Source organism: Schistocerca piceifrons, chromosome 5 (genome assembly GCF_021461385.2).
Source record: "Schistocerca piceifrons isolate TAMUIC-IGC-003096 chromosome 5, iqSchPice1.1, whole genome shotgun sequence".
Classification (NCBI taxonomy): domain Eukaryota; kingdom Metazoa; phylum Arthropoda; class Insecta; order Orthoptera; family Acrididae; genus Schistocerca; species Schistocerca piceifrons.
In genome coordinates this window covers 546,773,529-546,796,759 of record NC_060142.1, presented here as the reverse complement: position 1 = coordinate 546,796,759, position 23,231 = coordinate 546,773,529, and the positions used below count along the sequence as shown (strand labels likewise).

At 44.3% G+C, this 23,231-nt stretch overlaps 1 protein-coding gene and 1 non-coding gene across 2 annotated transcripts in view; both read left to right on the top strand.

Moving 5' to 3' along the window:
• Positions 1-11,982: 11,982 nt before the first annotated feature.
• The window catches only part of LOC124798056 (cartilage oligomeric matrix protein), a 407,969-nt gene continuing 396,720 nt past the window's right edge, over positions 11,983-23,231 (top strand). The window contains exon 1 of the mRNA XM_047261284.1: positions 11,983-12,056. Within this exon, the coding sequence (XP_047117240.1) occupies positions 12,047-12,056 (10 nt within the window). The 5' untranslated portion in view covers positions 11,983-12,046. The remainder of the gene's footprint in view (positions 12,057-23,231) is intronic.
• Positions 12,481-12,555, top strand: Trnat-ugu. Its single transcript has one exon. It is a non-coding gene; the product is annotated as a tRNA-Thr (tRNA).

Below are 23,231 nucleotides of genomic sequence, written 5' to 3'. Positions count from 1 at the left end.
ACCTTGTATTGACTGTCATTTAGACTAAATTCTTGAAACTTGGCACAGATGCATCATTTCCTTAATGTAATCGAGTGCTGCAATGAGAACTTTCTGTACCAATTACAAACGATACTTAATCTAATATGAATAGGGACGTTTCTATTCCACATTTGTTTTTTAGTAAATTACTTGAAAACTAATTAGGGTAGCGTAATGAAGTCACTCACATAGTTAAAGTTTTTATATCAAACCGAGGCTACGTACGAATTTTCATCTTTCTGACTCTAATATTTAGCGCCTTCAATCATAGCAAAAACGCCGATTTTGACCAAAAACATTGCGCGAATCAAAACTTGTAACTTTTGATAGTGACATACGTTTGCACATTCTAAACAATTTTTAGTTTTCAAGCTGCATTACTTATCGCCACTTACTTTTTTCTTAAAATAATATATTTAGAAAAACTTCTTAGTGCGTGGGTGTTATGTTGACGAGTTGCACAACCGATTGATCTGACAAGTACCCTTTGGCTCCTGCAAGAAGCAATTTCCACCCCACACTACTACAGAAGTCAGACAGACGCTCCTAACGTACCATAACGAAATGCCTGAAAAACTTTCAGCAATAAATATCTTCTGGAGTAGTCCCCTGTAATGATAAGACACAAAAATATTCTATTTCCTTACGTAACTTGTGGGATACTTGGTTACTGGAATATTGCTAGTTGGTGTAAGAAAATCATTAAACGAACGGAAAATATTATTTATTGCAAAATTTAAGAAAATCAGGTGAAACTTTTATTTATAAACTGATACACAAATTTCCGGGTTTATTTCGGAATAGGAGGTTACCTCTTGTGGATAGGAATCCTGTTAATGACATTTATATACAAAGTGTGAGAAAGCTCTTTTATTCCTTTTCTTTAAGAATGTTATTTACTCGACAGAATGGCTGAGAGCCGCATCTACTCTAATAATTATCCGATTGAATTTTTCTAAGTACAGTCGAAGCTGTCGTGTGAGAAATGTAATGGAGTGACGTGAATGAAGTATGTTATTTCTAATGGAGGAAAGATGGGGCTCGCCTACGCTGTAGCGCACAATACCATGAGATGCGACGATTGCTGCCTGTGTCGTTTGCCGCTGAAAAACAATAGAACTATCTCTTTCTATCTGGATTGACCTTCGCCAATCGAACTCTCACTACGCCTTGATGAAGGACTCCTATCTGCCCCTAGTCTAACGATTGGCGTGGTACACCGGTGAGATAACCAGTCCACCGCGATGCCACTCAATGTTCGCTCGCAGGAGCTAACTAATACTCTGACTGTGTTCACACCTCACATTAAACCTCACATTAACTGTCGCGGCCAACACAGTGAACAAACGCTTAATCATGAGCGACTCAGTATAGAGTATCACACCGATGCGCTAGCGACAGAGGTGCTCTCTCAGTGCAGTACTGAGTAGAGACTTTGTTCCTCACTCTATGCATACACACATGAGCGCACTCACTGTGCTACGTGTTCACGCTACAACAGTGTCACCGGAACGACTTCCCTCCACGCAAAAAGCGAAAGGGAACATCAGCTGTCTTTCCCTCACTCCTCCAGCTCATTGCGTCAGAAATAGTCGGCCAATCAGTGTTACCCTTACAAACGGGAGAATGGCTAAGCCAACCAATCCATAAATATATAGCATTTGCGTTAGGCGTTTACTGTCCACTTGTGAGAACTCTGAAACTGCGCACTAGGTCAGTCAAAAGAAATGCGTATGCTGGGGCTCTCCCAAACAATACAGTGGGTTTTGCTTTTAAGGTGAACACGCACGCCATTATCCCTTTTCTCTGCCCTAAAACTGTTTTGGTCCATGGGCAGTTGGAAAGCCGGCACAGCTGCGTGCTAACGCACCCTCCAACAGACTTCCCATTGGGCTGGTTGCCTCTGCCGAGCAAAAACTCCTGTGGCCGTCAGTCTTGAATGTTTGTGTACGCCAATCTCGACCTTTTAATCTGGGTGTGCTCTTGCGATTTATTTATTAGATTTGCATACCGATTAAATAGAAATATGTAAAATTGACTCTACCCTGTCGAGTTTGTCCTCGAATGAAACGTCTTGATACGCAGAATACAATGGTAAGGTCGGAATATGTAAGAAATGAAGGTCAGGAGACCACGCCGGGGCGGCCAAGCGGTTGTAGGCGCTGCAGTCTGGAACCGCGCGACCGCTACGGTCGCAGGTTCGAATCCTGCCTCGGGCATGGATGTATGTGATGTCCTTAGGTTAGTTAGGTTTAAGTAGTTCTAAGTTCTAGGGGACTGATGACCTTAGAAGTTAAGTCCCATAGTGCTCAGAGCCATCTGAATCATTTAACAATCATAACATTATTAAACTGAAGCATACACTGACAAAGTGTAGAAAAGCTATTTCAGTTTTTAATTTCATTCTTTGATTGTAGCACAATACTTTGTATGCTACACAAAGGCATATTATGGTGATGTAGTGCTAGTAGCAGTGAACTGGGGTGTGTCCCAGCATACTAGCTCGCCTCTGTATTTCTCACAATGATACAGTGCTTCTTTTGCCACAGTCCATTCACACTGTAGCACAAAGCAAATCGCAAAACTATGATGGAACAAGATACAGGCCACAGACTGCCTGCTTACTTCAAATCTGACTGAGTTGCTGAACGAAGATACTGGAAACATTAGAACCCTTTACTAGAACGCACCTGGCCATGGGTTAGCAGTGGATATCCCAAACCGCTTGCTGGCCTACATGGCCCACTTTGTCTACAGTATCAGGCAGGTGTACCACGCCAGTCAGCGGCTTCAAACGTTTCTGGTATTTCTTTCCGCACAGGTCGGCGACAGACTGGGACAGAAATGGATAGCTCTATTTTCGTCGGTTCGCTTGCAGAACGACTGCCGTGGAGTTAATCAAAGCTGTCAGGTTAAAAAAACAAAACAAAAGAAATAGAATCAATAATGAAGATGCTCTTGACAGTGGGCCCAGCGTGAATGGAGCCAGTTAACATTCTAAATATGATGAATTTATTTCTTTTAATGGGAAACCAGACTTTATTAAGTAAGAAGAAATATTTATATGGCTCATGGCGCCCCCCTCCACCTCCGAGCTCGGGACACCATGTGATAGCGGTAGTCTTAAGCCAGGCCTGGTCGCCAGCCATGGAAGAGTTTCGCCAGCGATTTGCCATTGTGTGCCTGGGAACGATAAGACGAGAAAAAGAGCACTGAGGCGCTTAACTTGTTCATCTCTTGCCTGAAAGTTCTTGCGAAGCGTTCCACTTCACTACTAGATTGTGGATGGAATGGTGCAGTCGTAACATGCTTGATGCCGTTGGCGTCCCAAAACTGCTCAAATTCTGCCGACGTGAATTTTGGTTCATTCCCCGAAACCAGCACTTCTGGTAAACGTTAATTGCAAAAGACTGATGTCAGAGTACTGATACTGCTAGGTGTTGTGGTGGAGCACATGGGCACCAAGAACGGAAACTTGCTAAAGGTATCTACAACAAGAAGCTAACTGGAGTTCCGGCAGGGACCCGCAAAGTCCATATGCTGTATTTGCCAAAAGGTTCTTGGTTTGGACCAATCGAAAATTTTTGTGGTGGAGCAGCCTGGTGTTCTGAACTGCCAGACGCTGTGAGGCTAATTGTTTTATTTGAGCGTCCATGCAGCCCCTGTACAATGGTATCAGGCGAGCTGCTTAGTGGGGACAATCCCCCAACGACCACGATGGAGAAGGTGGAGAACTCCCTTCTGAAGCAACCGTGCCACAGCCACAAAGGACTGATCATTGTCTGTATGTAAGAGGATGACACCTTCCTGGACAGAGCCAACTGCTGCGGAAGTACTGCAATAGAGTTTTGAGATTTGGATCCACAGCTGTCGCCTCAGCAATCCGTGTGGTGGTTGATGGGAAAACCATCACCTTTTTTTTGTCCTGGACAACTATATAATAGCAAGAATGTTCTGAGATGTCGAACGCCGGGATCACCACAGTAGAATTCTTAGCCTTTGGTCTGTACCCAATTTCGTGCTGATAATTGTAGAGGAGATCAGCGGCGCAGAGTTTTCACCAAGTGTAGACAGACCACCTTTGAAGGAATGAACAATGAGGTGTGCGCCATCACCAAGTAGAATTTCTTGCCGTTCAAGTATCGATGTAATTTGGTCACGCGATAGACGGCAGCAAGAGCTGCCTTCTCACTCTGTGAATAGTTGCACTGTGCTTTGTTTAAGAGCTTGAATGTGAAGGCAGTTGGCTTGTCCAATGACCCACCTCTGTGCGAGAGAACGGTGCCGATCCCATAAAAGAATGCGTCAACCACCAGCACAATCGGCTTAGCGGGAACAAAATGTACCAAACAGCGATCATTCAATGAAATATTCTTCAGTTTCTGATGTGCTACTTGACACTTCTTAATCCACTCAAATGGAACATTTTTTCATCGAAGACAATGCAATGGAGCTTCAATCTACGCACCATGTGGAATGAGCCAAATGTAGTGAGTGAGTTTATCCATCACAGCCTAGACTTCACCAATATTCTGGGAAGCTAGAAGTCGCAGATGACAGTTAAGCCTGGCTAAGAAGGGTGGATACTGACTGTTGGTGTTGTTGTTGTGGTCTTCAGTGCAAAGACCGGTTTGATGCAGCTCTCCGTGCTATTCTGTCCTGTGCAACCCTCTTCATCTCCAAGTAACTACTGCAACCTAAGTCCTTCTGAATCTCCTTACTGTATTCATCTCTTGGTCTCCCTCTACGATTTTTAACCCCCTCGCTTCCCTCAAGTACTAAATTGGTGATCACTTGATGCCTCTGAATATGTCCTACCAAACCATCCCTTCTTCTAGTCAGGTTGTCCCACAAATTTCTCTTCTCCCCAATTTTATTCAGTACCTCCTCATTAGTTACGTGTTCTACCCACCTAAAGTTTATAACGTTTCCCAAATATCGCATCTCAGCCTGGAAGAAGGAGCACTTGGCGGAAGAAGGAGCACTGGCTTTATTACACTTCAAACCAGTGTCTGAAAGCACTTGAAACAATTTCCTGAGATCGGAAAGCTGTTGCTGTGTAGTCTCTCCAGGCGTAATAACTGATAACTTTCTTCTCGGGTCTGCAGCCAGATCATGAAGTCATCTTGACACAATATTTCCGCGGTCCACCTAATCGCCATCTTCACGTGAGTATGCTGTCGCACGAACTCGCCGAGTTGGACTGCGGAAATATTGTGTGAAGATAACTTCATGATCCGGTTGCAGACCCGAGAAGAATATTGTTGAAGAGATGTTCTTCACGAGTGCAACCCGAAACTACGATGTCGTCCAAATAATTCATACAAGATTAGGCTGTAGCAGTCAAATGTTCTAAGTAAGGCTGAAAATTTGCAGATGCAGACATGCTGCCATAGAGCAACCGCAGAAACATAAATAACCATTTGTGGATGTTGATCAAAAAAACTCGTTGAAACTGTTGATCTAAAGAAAACTGAAAAAAAGTCTCGCGAAGATCAGTCTTAGAAAAGAAGCGACGAGCACCAAGGTTGTCCGTACGTGTCTTAGGCCATGGCAAAGGAACACAGTCGAACACAGTCTGTGGATTTTCTGTAGCCTTTAAATCTGTGCATAGTCGTATTCTAACTGATGATTTCTTGATAATCACCAAAGGCAACTCACACTGACTGGCGCTGCTAGAAGGAAAATCACACCATTGTCCTGTCAAGCTAAGAGTTCCTGTGGCTCTCGATCTCCGATAGCGCGACGGACGCACCGTGCTCGGCAAAAACGTGATTGCGCTTTGTCTTTCATGGTAATGTGACCCTCAAGTTTGTTAGCTTTGCCTAGGCCATCTTGGAAAAGTCACTAAATTCTGTATAAAGCTCAGTTACCCCATCCGTAGGCACAGAGGAGTTCACAGAGAGAACATTGTCCTGGGTGTGCAAAGCAAACAGCTCAAAAGAGTCAACGCCATAAATATTTTCACTGTCGAGTGAGCACAAAACCGTGAACGAGGCAGACTGGTAAAGGAATGTCATGTCTAAAGGCACAAAGAGTTCTGTGACCGTGGCGACTGAATGCAGTGGACGAACGACGTGTGCACGGGCTTTCTCTGTCACCACGTGGGTGTTGTGCGCTGATGTCCCTCGAGCGGCAAGTTTGGGGCCTCAGCGCTGTCACAGAGATCACACCTTACTTCGTAGCAATGGCACTACCATCTCTTCATCAGTTTTCACTATACAGCCTTCGGTTCGTTTCTTTTGAATGACCCTAATATATTGCATGAGTGTGCCCAGCGTTGAGAAGGTAAGAGTTGCGGTGAGCCATGGGGCTTGACATGGGCATCATGCCATCCTCCTGCTCCCTACTGTTCCTTCCCTCCCCCCCCCCCCCCCCCCACGCACACACAGATGTATCAGTCTGAGGTAACGCGGAGGTGTGACGGATACCAATTAGTAGCAAGTTTACCCACAATTCTTTTGGGCACAGTAGTCCTAATTCTTCACGTTCACCTCTTTTTTAACCTATAAAACAATAAAGTCATCGAGTAAAACAGAAGTAATATCCGGCGTTCCCCAAGGAAGTGTTATAGGCCCTCTATTGTTCCTGATCTATATTAACGACATAGGAGACAATCTGAGTAGACGTCTTAGATTGTTTGCAGATGATGCTGCCATTTACCGTCTTGTAAAGTCATCAGATGATCAAAACGACTTGTAAAATGATTTAGATAAGCGAAAAGTGGCAATTCACCCTGAGTAAATAAAAGTGTGAAGTTATTCACATGAGTACTAAAGGAAATCAGCTAAATTTCGATTACGCGATAAGTCACAGAAATCTCAGGGCTGTAAATTCAACTAAATACTTAGGGATTACAATTACCAAAAAATGGTTCAAATGGCTCTGAGCACTATGGGACTTAACTGCTGAGGTCATCAGTCCCCTAGAAGTTAGAACTACTTAAACCTAACTAACCTAAGGACATCATACACATCCATGCCCGAGACAGGATTGAACCTGCGACCGTAGCGGTCGCGCGGCTCCAGACTGTAGCGCCTAGAACTTCTCGGCCACTCCGGCCGGCTTTACAATTACAAATAACCTAAAATGGAACGATCACATAGATAATATTGTGGGTAGAGGAAACCAAAGACTGTGATTCATTGGCAGAAAACTTAGAAGGTGCAACAGCTCTAGCAAAGAGACTGCTTACACTACCCTTGTCCGCCCTATTTTGGAGTACTGCTGTGCGGTGTGGGATCCGCATCAGGAGAGACTGACGGATGATATCGAAAAAGTACAAAGAAGGGTAGCTCGTTTTGTATTATCGCGAAATAGGGGAGATAGTGTCACAGACATGATACGTGAATTGGAGTGGCAATCATTAAAACAAAGGCGTTTTTCGTTGCGACGGAATCTTCTCCTGAAATTTCAATCACCAGTTTTCTCCTCCGATTGCGAAAAAATTCTGTTGGCACCCACCTATATAAGGAGAAATGATGATCACCACAAAATACACTATTGGCCATTAAAATTGCTACACAACGAAGATGACGTGCTACAGACGCGAAATTTAACCAACAGGAAGAAGATGCTGTGATATGCAAATGATTAGGTTTCCAGAGCATTCACACAAGGTTGGCGCCGGTGGCGACACCTACAACGTGCTGCCATGAGGAAACATTCCAACCGATTTCTCATACACAAACAGCAGTTGACCAGCGTTGCCTGGGGAAACGTTGTTGTGATCCCTCGTGTAAGGAGGAGAAATGCGTACCATCACGTTTCCGACTTTGATAAAGGTCGGATTGTAGCCTATCGCGATTGCGGTTTATCGTATCGCGACATTGCTGCTCGCGTTGGTTGAGATCCAATGACTGTTAGCAGAATATGGAATCGGTGGGTTCAGGAGGATAATACAGAACGCCGTGCTGGATCCCAACGGCCTCGTATCACTAGCAGTCGAGATGACAGTCATCTTATCCGCATGGCTGTAACCGATTGTGCAGCCACGTCTCGATCCCTGAGTCAAAAGATGGAGACGTTTGCAAGACAACAACCATCTGCACGGACAGTACGACAACGTTTGCAGCAGCATGGACTATGAGCTCGGAGACCATGGCTGCGGTTACCCTTGACGCTGCATCACAGACAGGAGCGCCTGCGATGTGTACTCGACGACGAACCTGGGTGCAGAAATGGCAAAACTTTATCTTTTCGGACGAATCCAGGTTCTGTTTACAGCATCATGATGGTCGCATCCGTGTTTGGCGACATCGCGGTGAATGCACATTGGAAGCGTGTATTCGTCATCGCCATACTGGCCCATCACCCGGCGTGATGGTATGGGGTGCCATTGGTTACACGTCTTGGTCACCTCTTGTTCGCATTGACGGCACTTTGAACAGTGGACGTTACATTTCAGATTTGTTACGAGCCGTGGCTCTACCCTTCATTCGATCCCAGCGAAACCATACATTTCAGCAGGATAATGCAACGACCGCATGTTCCAGGTTCTGTACGGGCCTCTCTGGATACAGAAAATGTTTGATTGCTGCCCTGGTCAGGACATTCTCCAGATCTCTCACCAATTGAAAACGTCTGGTGAATGGTGGCCGAGCAACTGGCTCGTCACAATACGCCAGTCACTACTCTTGATGAACTGTGGTATCGTGTAGAAGCTGCATGGGCGGCTGTACCTGTATACGCCATCCAATCTCTGTTTGACTCAATGCCCAGGCGTATGAAGGTCGTTATTACGGCCAGAGGTGGTTGTTATGGGTACTGATTTCTCTGGATCTATGCACCCAAATTGCGTGAGAATGTAATCACATGCCAGTTCTAGTATAATATATTTGTCCAATGAATACCCGTTTATCATCTGCATTTCTTCTTGGTGTAGCAATTTTAATGGCCAGTAGTGTAAGAGAATTCAAGACTCGCACAGGTAAATTTAATTGCTCGTTTTTCCCGCGTGCCGTTCGAGAGTGGAATGGTTCAAATGGCTCTGAGCACTATGGGACTTAACTGCTGAGGTCATCAGTCCCCTAGAACTTAGAACTACTTAAACCTAACTAACCTAAGGACATCACACACATCCATGCCCGAGGCAGGATTCGAACCTGCGAGCGTAGCAATCGCGCGGTTCCGGACTGCGCGCCTAGAACCGTTAGACCACCGCGGCCGGCTGGAATGGTAGAGAGACAGCATGAAGGTGGTTCATTGAACCCTGTGCCAGGCACTTTATTGTGAATAGCAGAGTAATCACGTAGATGTAGATGTACCCAATTAGATAAACGCAGGAAATTTGCCCGAGTTAAAACGCACGGTTCTTAAAAAGGACTGGTCACCAGCGGACTAGTTCCCAATAATGAAGACATACGTCTTCGGTGTCTTTCTCGGTGGCATGTATGAATGCCATGTCCGTTTTTGAGCCGCTTCAGTTAGAGAGAAATTCTCGAGCTTTCGATGGCTATCTCCGCTATTGACGAAGATGGCGGAGACAGCCATCGGAAGCTCGAGACGCTGCTTAAAAACCGAAATTACAGCGTGATTCAAAAGTTCGCAGACATTTCCTTGAAATCGTTACCCAATGTCTCTTATTTTTTGCCGCTACTCCTGAAGAATGCTTACAATTGCAGAAAGAATAGGAAGAGGTCCAAAAGGATTTCCTAATGAAATTTAGAAAGCCAGGTCAATCAAGGCAAGTTATCAGGAAGTTAGTGTATAAGTTCAAAAGAACGGAAAGTTTTGCTGATGGAGTACGTTGTGGGAGGCCAGTAACGTCACCAGAGAACATAGGCGCCGTACAGAACGCTATTAACCTTAGGCCAACCGCCTCGACGGCCCAGTAGGGAGCTAAACGTCCTGCAAACGACAATTTGGCTGATAATATTCTTCTCGGGTGTGCAGCCGGATCATAACGTCTTCATGACACAATATTTCCGCGGTCCAACTGGCCGCCATCTTCAGGTGAGAGTGCTGGTGCACGATCTCGCTGGAACAGTTCCGGCGAGATCGTGTACCAGCACTCTCACCTGAAGATGGCGGCCAGTTGGACCGCGGAAATATTGTGTCATGAAGACGTTATGATCCGGCTGCACACCCGAGAAGAATATTATCAATTATGACGCCGGGAAAGCCTTCGTAGTCACGACAATTTGGCTGACACTATGTAGTTCAGGATTGGGAACGTGACGCACCTAAAGTCAATGTGTGGATGGGAGTGACCGAAACAAAAATATACGGACCTTTCATGTTATGCAGAAAAGACAATTACAGGAACAATTTATCTAGGCGTGCTTCAACACTATCTGGAACGACAACTGTAACAGGATAGTATAAACAAGAAGGCGCACATCCGCACTTTGCAATCATCGTTCGGGATAACTTGGAATAAACATTTTCTGGTATATGGCTTGCCCGCATCAGCACGTGGACTATGGGCTGCCGGCTCTCCTGACCCGATGCCCTTGGATTTTTTTGTTTAGGGTTTTATAAAGTCAAAGGTGTGCCAGGTAAAGATTAATAGCCTACACCAGTTGATACAGCGAATAACCAGGGTAGCAGGACCAACAACACAAGACATGTTGGCAACCGCGTACCGTGCCACGCAAGAGGGATGGGAGTTGTGCGTAGATTTGCAAGGTCACCACATTGCAACGTATTAATGTGTTGAAACGTCCCCTTAGAAAAATCAATGAATTACTGTGATGGGAAACCTCTTACGTTATTTGCTTTTCAAACAGCTGAGCAGAACTGGACGTACTCAGACATTTCTCTCTTTACTTATTCTGATCAACACTAACCTTATCACACAATATTTTTAGCGCAGCGCAATCTGACTTTCAATAATCCCTACAAAAGAATGGCTCTGACTAACAATAACCTATACCTTTCACGAATCACTTACCTCACAAAAATCTTCGTTACCCGAACTACTGCAATACAGGGAGCGCCAATACTGCCAGCTAAATAAAAGATTCTAACTACTGAAGGCACTACTGATAGGCATAGTCAGCAAATGAAAGATTTTGATAGAGAACAAACAATGTATTTACCTTAATAATGTTCAAAAGTCAGTTCATGATATCCAGTATTACAAATTTACTCTTTCTGATGGACTTATGTCCAGATCGTCTGCTCTCAAAATTCTGCAATCTCTCTCCCCACACTCACCACCGTTGGCGGGTCACCTCCAACTGCGCAACGCTACGCGCTGTTCATATCCAACTGCCCAACACTACAATAGCAAATATTCCAACAATGCCAAGCAGCCACAGATTGCACACAGCTCAGTCAGTGTTTTTCATACAGAGCGCTACGTTGCGTTACCAACATAAAAACCTAAACAGCCTACTTACAGTTTTTCCCGCGTGCCGTTCGAGAGTGGAACGGTAGAGAGACAGCTTGAAGGTGGTTCGTTGAACCCTCCGCCAGGCACTTTATTGTGAATAGCAGAGTAATCACGTAGATGTAGATGTAGATGTACCCAATTAGATAAATGCAGGGATTTTGACCGAGTTAAAACGCACGGCTCATAAAATTGACTGGTCACCAGCGAGCTAGTTCCCAAAAATGAAGACATACGTCTTCGGTGTCTTTCTCGGGGGCATGTATGAATATCATGCCTGTTTTCGAGCCGCTTCTGTTAGAATGAAATTCTCGAGCTTTCGGTGGCTATCTCCGCTACTGACGAAGATGCCGGAGACAGCCATCGGAAGCTCGAGGCGCTGCTTAAAAATTGAAATTATTTTGTTCACGACCGATATAGACGAATGCGACTGGCGCACACACTGCAAGAGTGCAGCGATGATTGGGCCGGCCTTGATTCGATCGGCGCCCTCAATAAATCGCGGGCCGTGCCCGTCGCATTGGGCGCCCTCCCGTGTCGCGCCGCAGCCTCCGGGAGGAGAGGCGAGGCTATAAGAAGGCGGCGCGGCGGCGGGCCGGCAGTGCCTGCAGGATGGTCGCGCCGCCAGCTTCCCCGCTGCTGTCGCTGGTGCTGCTGCTCGCGGCCGCCGGCGCCGCCGCCGCCATCTCCATGGACCCAGGCGAGTACCCCACACACTACCAGTCGCTCCGCTCGCCTTCTCTTACCCATCTCGCTCACTGCGCCCGAAGTTGCAATGCGGGCTACTGGAACTTTAGGCTCAGTGGCGCCATTGCACGGAGAAATTGCGTCGGCTGTTCGCAGAATTACTTCCATTTACGAATTAATCACTCACTAACGTAACGAATTACTTACCTGTACACAACTTCAGTGTATATCAAGACTATCGTACAACGTATGAACCAAAATTTGTGACTGGATTAGGAATTTGTTGGTAGGGAATACACAATGGCTGGAGCGTTATCTTCAGAAGTAGTGCCCCAAGATTCTTGCTGTTCGTGTTATAAACTGTTATAAACGTTGAGAATGTGAGTTTCACGGGAGGCGTGCCAGAGATAAATCGCTGCAGTCGCGCTATACTCTGTGTCCTCGGTGGCTCAGATGGATAGAACGTCTGCCTTGTAAGCAGGAGATCCCGGGTTCGAGTCCCGGTCGGGCCACACATTTTCATCTGTCCCCGTTGACGTATGTCAACGCCTGTAAGCAGCTAAGGGTGTTCATCTCATTGTAATAAACTGAGTAGCGGACTGCCTTTTGGCCGACGTAATGCAGCATTCTACATCTATATCTACATTTACATTTATACTCCGCAAGCCACCCAACGGTGTGTGGCGGAGGGCACTTTACGTGCCACTGTCATTACCTCCCTTTCCTGTTCCAGTCGCGCACGGTTCGCGGGAAGAACGACTGCCGGAAAGCCTCCGTGCGCGCTCGAATCTCTCTAATTTTACATTCGTGATCTCCTCTGGTAGGGGGAAGCAATGTATTCGATACCTCATCCAGAAACGCACCCTCTCGAAATCTGGACAGCACGCTACACCGCGATGCAGAGTGCCTCTCTTGCAGAGTCTGCCACTTGAGTTTGCTAAACATCACCGTAACGCTATCACGCTTACCAAATAACCGTGTGACGAAACGCGCCGCTCTTCTTTGGATTTTCTCTATCTCTTCTGTCAATCCGACCTGGTACGGATCCCACAGTGATGAGCAATACTCAAGTATAGGTCGAACGAGTGTTTTGTAAGCCACCTCCTTTGTTGATGGACTACATTTTCTAAGGACTCTCCCAATGAATCTCAACCTGGTACCCGCCTTACCAACAATTAATTTTATATGATCATTCCACTTCAAATCGTTCCGCACGCATACTCCCAGATATTTTACAGAAGTAACTGCTACCAGTGTTTGTTTCGCTATCATATAATCATACAATAAAGGATCTTTCTTTCTATGTATTCGCAATACATTACATTTGTCTACGTTAAGGGTCAGTTGCCACTCCCTGCACCAAGTGCCTATCCGCTGCAGATCTTCCTACATTTCGGCGCAATTTTCTAATGCTGCAACTTCTCTGTATACCACAGCACCATCCGCGAAAAGCCGCATAGAACTTCCGACACTATCTACTGTGGACTATGGACTGGAGAAGTCTTTGGAAGTCCCCTGCAGCAATATCGAGCCACGCTGCCTCTTAAACCGACCATAATTGCGAAAGTGTGGCCGGTGTAGGATATTGTGCACGAACTGACTTCTCCATTACGTCCCATAAATGTTCGATGGGATTCATGACGGGCAATCTCGGTGATCAAATAATTCTCTCGAATTGTCCACAATGTTCTTCAAACCAATCGTAAACAGTTGTGGGCCGGTGATATGGCGTATTGTCATTCATGAAAATTCTGTCGTTGTTTGGAAACATTAAGTCCAAATGTTCAAATGTGTATGAATTCCTAAGGGACCAAACTGCTTAGGTCATCGGTCCCTAGACTTACACACTACTTAAATTAACTTAAACTAACTTATGGTAAGACGAACACACACACCGTTGCCCGACGGAGGACTCGAACCTCCGGCGGGAGGGGCCGCGCAGTCCGTGACAGAAACATTAAGTCCATGAATGGCTACAAATGGTCTCCACGTAGCCGATGGACCAGTGGGCTCAGTTCATTCCATATAAACACAGCCCACACCAATATGGAGCCACCACCAGCTTGCACAATGCCTTGTCGACAGCTGGCAGGGATGGCCGACCGGTTCTAGGCGCTTCAGTTTGGAACCGCGCGACCGCTACGGTCGCAGGTTCGAATCCTGCCTCGGGCATGGATGTGTGTGATGACCTTAGGTTAGTTAGGTTTAAGTAGTTCTACGTTCTAGGGGACTGATGACCTAAGAAGTTAACTCCCACAGTGCTCAGAGCCATTTGAACCATTTTTGAACCTTGTTGACAACTTGGGTCCATGCCTTCGTGGGGTCTGCGCCACACTCGAACCCTGCCATCAACTGATACCAACTGAAATCAGCACTCATCTTGGCAGGCTACGGTTTTCCAGTGTCTAGGGTCCAACCGATGTGGTCGCGAGCGCAGGAGAGGCGCTGCAGGCGATGTCGTGCTGTTAGCAAAGGCACTCGCGTCGGTCGTCTGCAGCTATAGCCCATTAACGCAAAATTTCGCCACACTGTCCTAACGGGTACCGTATGTCGTACGTCCGACGTTGATTTCTGCGGTTATTTCACGCATCGTTGCTTGTTTGTTACCACTGACAAATCTACGCAAATGCCGCTGCTCTCGGTCGTTACGTGAAGGCCGTCGACCACTGCGCTGTCCATGGTGAGACGTAATGCTTGACATTTGGTATTCTCGGCACACTATCGTCACCGTGGATCTCAGAATAATGAATTCCGTAACTATTTCCGAAATGGAATGTCCCAAGCGTCTAGCTCCAAGTACCACGCCGCATTCAAAGTTTGTTTAATTCCCGTCGTGCGACCGTAATCAAGTCGGAAACCTTTTCCGATGAATCACCTTCCCTTCCCTTTTTGTACCTCGCGTGCGAGATAATACCACGATCTGTACATGTGCATATCACTATCCCACGACTTTCGTCACCTCAGTGCGTATTAGTGACCTGGCAGACAGTAACTTATTAATAGCAACCTCGGACATTTTGCAGATCATGCAGTTACCTATAATGAAGTACTGCATGAATAAAGCCGTACAAATATTCAGTTGGATCTTGATAAGTTGTGGAAAGACTGTCAACTTACTTTAAATTTTCAGAATTGTAAAATTGTGCACTTCGCAAATTTAAATGTACTGTGTTATGATTATAGAATCAACGATCCACAGTTAGAATCAGTCAAATCATGCAAATACCCCGCCGTAACATTTTGTAGAGATATGAAATGGAGTGATGAAATAGTATCAGTTGTAGATAAAGCAGGTGGTAGACTTCAGTTCATTGCCAGGATACAGGGAAAATGCATCGATGTACGAAGGAGGCAGCTTACAAGGCATTTGTGCGACCCTCCTTAGAATATTTCTCAGGTGTGTGGGACTTGTACTAAATACCTTTAGCAGGGGACATTGAGCTTACTAAGAAGGGCTGCACGAATAGTTACAGATATCTGTTAAAAAGTGTCACAGACAGGTTGAAAAACCTGATCTTCCATCCGCGTTCGACAGATGCCAAATATCACGCGAAAGCCGACTTACAAAGCTTCAAAAAGCACTGTTATGTGAGTAATTTAGGAATATTCTGCGATTTCCTACACACAACACGCGTGCGGACTCCGAAGACAAAATTAAACCAGTTACAGCACGTGTGGTGGCGTTTAAGCAATCGTTCTCGCGCTCCATACGCGAATAGAACGGGATCAAACCGTGATACATGGTACACTGACTTGCACATTCCGCCGTTTCGAAGATCTTCGCTGACAACAGACGTGGGTGTAGAAAGTTGTTTCCATACAAATATCATATGTTTTATAGATGAATGGAAGCTGGCTCTTGACCAGGACTACTAGTCTGGAAATAAATATTCATCACAACAACTTTTCGTAGTTACTCAGTTGATACTGAAATATATCACTGCTAAAGCTACAAGCTTAAGCTACTTTTCAGGGTAACATGAGGTGTTTCGTTTCTTCGTGGACAATCTACTGTATACCCTCGACTCTAACCTCTGCTGCAAGTGCCTTCAAGCACGTTCAATCGCTACATTTAGTTTGCGAAAGCCTGTGGCGGTAGTTATTCTTTTCCTGTTCGGGATGAGGTGGTAATCACTGGCGAACATATCAGAGCGTTACGTAAGATGGTGAAATAGCTGATATTTCAGACTTGTCAAACTCTCTCCAAATATCGTGGAGATGTGCACAGCAGTGTCGTTTTTTTTAATTGCTCTTTAGTTCTTCAGTATTTTTCTGCACGTTGCCAAAATATTTATTGTGCTTGATTCCAGAAGCCGAACCACCAGTAAGCCTTTCCTGCACCAAAATAAACATCCGCGGTGAGCCGATGTGAGCCCACTCGCTAGACTGCAATTTTGTCTCGACGTTCACACACGAAATCCATGTCCAAACAATTGTTCCCTTAGCGGGAAACTGAAAGCCGAACCCACTCTGTCAGTCTTGTGATCGTTAGAAAGAAATTTTCGCACGCAACCTTCGTTCATTCTTTCTCCTGACGTTGCAAATGCAAAATTCTTGTTTCAATCGCGAGAAGTGTCATAATTCCCTGCGTATTTTAAGTTCTCTGTATCGCTCACAGTCCAGTATTGAAAATTGCGTTCTACATCGCATGCAACGTAAAACCACGTAGTACTGCACGGGCTATTGACAAAGATGGGCTCACAGTGACGAAGACATTTTTGATTCAACATTGAAAATCGTATGGTTCTCCAGACCTACGCCAAATGAAAACTTGGCACGCACCAGCGAATGGACTTTAATCCCACTCAGGAAGATTCGGGCCCTTACATCTACTGTCACAGATGGACTTCCTTTCATCGCAGGTGCAATACAGTGATGTCTACTATGAGAAGAGAGATTTCTACCGCTTCACATGTAGGGATATCCCAGTTCTGAATCAATGCCAAATACTACTATTGCTGAACCGATACTTTTGTCAACAGATATGCCACTCCATGCTAGCCTTCTCCCAACAAATCGCAGGCGACTTAGTTCCTATTTTGCAGTTACAAGCTTGTTTTTGTGCAGCAAAGCAAGTAGTAAAGCAACAACAACATCGTTAAGTTTGTTTGTGCATCAGGCTTGTTTACCAGGCAAGGACCTAATGCAGGCGATATGATGGATGACTAACGTTAGAAGTGTGTCCTGAAACAATGTGAGCTACTCTTGTGATAATAGATCCCCAGCCATAATTCAGTTGGTTCTTTTAATCAGTGAACGCCATCGTGAGCTGCAGTTAAACGTGTCTTGCGTTTAACAATCACGTTCAGCAGCGTCATATTCCTCCCTGTTTGGGGGTTAGTTGCCAAATGATAAACTCTCCAGGAACGGAATCTTAGAAAAGACGATCTACGTTACTCACATTTATATAACGTGCACGAAGACGCCTGCACCAGTACACGCGATTCTTTTCATGAAACGTCTCTTGGTCCGTGTAACCATAAGATGAAACCCAAGCAGTTACATGCAGACGGTTTCTGCTACCCCATGATGCAGTTGAATACGTCAGAAAATAGGTGCTGCAGTGTGACTCATACAGTTTGGTAAAGACTTTTTCTGACGTTTATCTGTGTGCCCTGCAGGCAGATGGTTAGTTGGAGATTAAGTTTACTAGCACGTCATCAAATAATTAAGATAATTTCAGTAGTAAAAAATGTATAACTTTTTGTCGCGCCACGCAATTTCGAAACTGATTGTTCATTTTGAAAAGGGTCACTTTACTGATGGTGTGTGTGTGTGTATTGTCGCTTTGCGTGTTTAGTATGCGAGTCAGATAAAATGAAATACACACGTTACGTTCACCTCGCGGTCAATGTGACAGTTTTCGATAAGTAGTTAGGAACTATTCACTTTTTAGATTCCTTCTATAATGACCTGATTTCTATAAGACTGTAATCTCACTTTAATCTGTACCAAACCACCATTCGTCAATTTTCTGTGTATATTCTCAGGATGCTAAGAGATTTTTTTAAATTATTTTTCTAGATTGTGACAAAGCTCCAGGGTATATCCTTTATTACAGAATTATAAATGTACCTAATACCTCACAACGCATTTTTAATAAGAAAAATGGTAAAATAATTTAGTACTTCTGTTTTGCTCGATTGTTGCATGGGATGCCACTGAGAGAGGATATACGTTTGGATTTCTCTGAGCGGTTTCTTCTAAAGTCCGCAAGAGTGTTCCTCCTGAATGAGACACACTTTACATCATCCACTCCCCTGGAATGTGTTCAGGTAACTGAACTAAATATTTATGTAAATATCACGGAGTCCCGAATTAACTGCACTATAAGAAAGCAAATATTTGAACAAACCTATGTTGGGAAGCCTTGTTTGCGCGTGCCGCCCACACATGAGAGGAAAAAAGGATTCCAAAAGTAGAGAGGTACGTGCCGAGATAAGGCGAATTACTCTCTGGATATTTTCTTGCTTTGCTTGTTGAAGGGATGATCAAATACGCTACAACGATGATTATTCCAGTTTTTTCGAGCCATGCTCTGCAATAAAAGAATCTTCAAACAGAAATTATAGAAACAGTGATTCGGCGATGTCAGCATATGCTTGTCATCCGTCGATGACAAACGTTAGCGTGCTTCAGTAGTCTGATTGCAAGCGGATGATCGTGTTACAGTGTGCGTGGGAGGAAACATTAGCCGAAAGAGATACAGCGAATGCTGACTTCAGAACTACGCTGAGCAGGTCGATTTTACGCAGTGTCGCATTCTACTCTCAGTGGCGGAAACACAACACTCCCGTTGTTTTCATTGCCAACTCATGTGCAAGCACACGAATTCGTGCCTGACCATGTCGAAATAGTTTCCAGTACTGTCACATACTTGTTACTAGTCCGCTGATTTCTCAGAAAAAAAGCACTGTTCACACTGCCCCATTGTCAATGGTATCTCCCATTTTGGTTTCAGGCAAATTACTGTGTAGCCTATTGCAACCAGTGTTTCACGCAACCGCAATAGCACTACTACACTACTATGATCAACTGACAATCGTGAATTACAAGTATGGAAACGTAAATAATCCTACCCTATCATAGCGTGCATGATCACTATGCGTACAAACGTGAGGATAAACCTTGCGAGTACCTACCCAAGTCATGATTCAGTTAGTTTGTCTGTGAAGTACGGATGATAGTGGAGGACCTGCTACAGAATACTTGGTGACAGCTGAGAGTGGTAAAGAATGCTGTCGGCCGAAGCTTGAGTGAGAGGGAACTGGAACACCGCGGAGAGCGCAGAGACAGTTGGTCAGATGACAGTTCAGACTGCGGTTGTCCCGATTACGAATACAGCATTTAGCGGTTGCGCTGACGCTCTTTTATTGCAACGCTCACTCAATGCAACACGAGCACTGCTGTAGCTTAAGCAATTCTACAGAACAGTTACTGCAAGACGTGCATTTGCGTGCTACGTGTACGTGTGCTTGCGTGTTTGTGAGACAAAGAGAGAGAGAGAGAGAGAGAGAGAGAGAGAGAGAGAGAGAGAGGGAGGGAGGCGGGAGGCGGGGGGGGGGGGGGGGGGAGGGGCGGGGGTAGAGAGACAATCTGCAAAGGTGTGTGGACACGCTTGATATGTCACGTCTGTTTCCTTTATAAATATGAAAGGATTCAGCATTTTGAGGAGAATCTCTATAAATCAGGACGTGATGGAGGCTTCAAATAACATGAAGTATCTTCCATGAGATTTCGTGCTTGCAGCCGGATGACGCCGACATTGTGCCACGGTATTTCGGCTCTCTCTCTCTCTCTCCCTCTCCTTCTCTCCCTCTCTCTCACGCACACACACACAAATGGCTGAATGATCGTAAGCTGAAATATCATGGCAAAAGTTGACGTCTTCCGGCTCCAACCCCGAAACCTCATGAAATATTTATTGTACTGCGAAAATTTCAAAAACCACGTTAAGTATCTTGCGAGTTATGAGTGCCCTAACGTAATAGTAGGCGCTACATGTTATTGCCGTGATGTACCCTGTTCCTGAAAGCTGCAGAGAAAGTTTGTTGGAGATTTTATAAGGCGCATTTGGAATGCAATCTGGGGAAGAGAAGCTGGACCTGATGTTTTTTCCATTCTCTGGCCATGACAGAAAGTTCTGTAAGCACTAATATGTATATCCCCGTTGTCATCCAACGGAATATTTGTGGGAAGACGTAAAGTAGCTCCTGTCTCATTTGGAAATTCCTCGTCTCGTTCTGACAGTAATCCACTGGCTATTGTTGTACATTTCTGTGATACTTTCAAGCTGTTCAAACAAACCTTTGACTAATTGCTCAGTTCTTGTTTTAATTTTCTGTCTCTCTTTATCGAATTAGTTATGTAACCCGCACACTAAGAATCAGTACTCAAGAAACTATTGGACGAGGATTTTGCTAGCGACTTCCTCATGAATGAAACGCAGTTCTTCAATATTCTTCCAACGAATACGTGTCCCTTCTTCGTAACCCTCTACGGAATTGATGCGACCGTTCTACATGCATGTACGACGGTTGTGAAAGTTAGGCGATAGCGGAGTGCAGCCTCCTTTCTTTTGGTATGCTCTATCTTACATTCCGTTATTTTGTTGGTTAGTTATCAGCCTTCCTATCAACCATGGTCTCCTAAAATTGATCCTGTGCTCCGAAATAAATTTGTGACAATTATCGTCACCCACGAACTGCCACAGGGCATTATTGACGATATGCTCATCGTTACAATGTATGTCGTGTATCATAATGGCCTTATCAAACTTCCCTTAGGCCCGTGGTATGCTGCATTCACATTTGACCATAATTCTTAATTCTGAGGCATGCATTGGTGTGTGTTTGCTAAGAACTCTAAAATATAGTTACACACCTTACCTGACATTTTCGTATAACGTAATTTGTTTATTGATGGTAGCGAAAATTGTATCGAACTTACTTGACAAATGGCTAACCCGACGTAAACAACAGGCGCCAAATTGAAAAAAAATTTTAGCCTGCATTTGTACTAGTGGTGGTGCTATCTATTAACTCTTCCATTGCCGGCCGCGGTGGCCGATCAGTTCTTGGCGCTTCAGCCCGGAACCGCGCGACTGCTACGGTCGCAGGTTCGAATCCTGCCTCGGACATGGATGTGTGTGATGTCCTTAGGTTAGTTATGTTTAAGTAGTTCTAAGTTCTAGGGGACTGATGACCTCAGATGTTAAGTCCCTTAGTGCTCAGAGCCATTTAAATCATTTGAACTGTTCCATTGATATTTGTGATGTAGGCTTACCCGTAAGTATTGATTTCTTAACCCTTTTTATTAGCCAGACATGAAGTATTGTAATTTTAGACATAATTTCACATCTTTGTATTTAGAAATCATTTGAACCACATAAGACTAATGAAAAGTCTACATACTGGAGGGTTTCTAGGCGGCTATTGTTATTCAGATGCCTCGATGTTGATCAATTGTGAACCAGTACTCTTCATCTGTGCGAAATATCTGGTCCGCACTATTGTAACTATGATACTGAAGATGGCTACCATAACACCGCTTGCTACCCATTTCCATACGAGTCATTGTATTGTCATGTTACTAAATTTGGACCAAGAGCATGTTGTTAATGGTTCATTTAGACGATAAAATTCAGAGTTAATTCTTCGTATCCAAAAAATACGATGATCAGCGTGAAAAACAATGCAGATTGCAAATGGTTTCTTTTAGGATACACAAAACATAGTTAAGAATTGTAGCAAGGTAGTAATAGGATCACCAGTCCTAATTGGACATACATTTTAATGGACAAGAAGTTTGTAATATGTAAACCTAAAATTTGAAAGAGCAGTAAGTCTCTTCATTAACTATTCCATTACGCACCTTACTGTGACACATCCTTGCCACATTCACATTAACAGTACGATATTAATCTGGCTGGTTCTGAATGAAATAATACCCAAAGTAGATTTTAGGCTCGTATCCATGCAAGGATGAGCTCACAATGATGGCTGACTACTGACTGGATTTGTCTCCGGTTGGCGCCCTGTTATCGTGCTCTCCACCTTTTCCATCGGCGTGCTTTGGTCTCCTTAACACAGAAGGATTTCCCTCCACCTTTTCCTACCCTATGGATCCTATACGTCGACCAATAAACCATATAATAATTTCGCAGATCATATTCGGTACAAAATCATAAATAAATGTAAATATTGACAAAATTTACACAAAATATGGGCAAAACATTATTCATTGGAAACTGAAAATAATAAATTTCAGAGTATTGGTGTTACAATACAAAGAACTAAAAAGAGTTGCAGTTTGTTTTTAACTTTTTTGCTTTACTGACGATTCTGCGCTAATAGAAGGACTTACATGAAAGTTTTCAGCATTTCGAAATTCCCCCATCTCCACCATACATCCCTGGATATCCTGTAAATGTTGACAAAGTAGAAAACTTCCTAATGAAAATGTGAAAAATATGCTAAGGAAATAACTAGTTAGTTACTTACGTGTTCCATAGATCATTTGAACGGTTCTTTTGTCGAAAGGATGTAAAGCGAGTCAGTTTACCGGATATGTATACTTGATTAATGTTAACATTAAATAACATGTTTTTGAGCCCGATTCATACAACTACTCATAACAGCATATCTCTTTTTTTTTTTTAATATCGGATATCAGTTTTTAAATAAAAATTCGTCCATTGAACAGAAGGAGTTGTCCAGCAGAAACGATTTTAGGTTACATTTAAAACTTGCTTTGCTACCTTTCAGACATTTTATGTTATCGGATCTTGTTGTTGTGGTCTTCAGTCCTGAGACTGGTTTGATGCAGCTCTCCATGCTACTCTATCCTGTGCAAGCTTTTTCATCTCCCAGTACCTACTGCAACCTACATCCTTCTGAATCTGCTTAGTGTATTCATCTCTTCTTCTGGCCAAGTTGTGCCACAAACTTCTCTTCTCCCCAATCCTATTCAATACTTCCTCATTAGTTATGTGATCTACCCATCTGATCGTCAGCATTCTTCTGTAGCACCACATTTCGAAAGCTTCTATTCTCTTCTTGTCCAAACTATTTATCGTCCATGTTTCACTTCCATACATGGCTACACTCCATACGAATACTTTCAGAAATGACTTCCTGACACTTAAATCAATACTGGATGTTAACAAATTTCTCTTCTTCAGAAACGC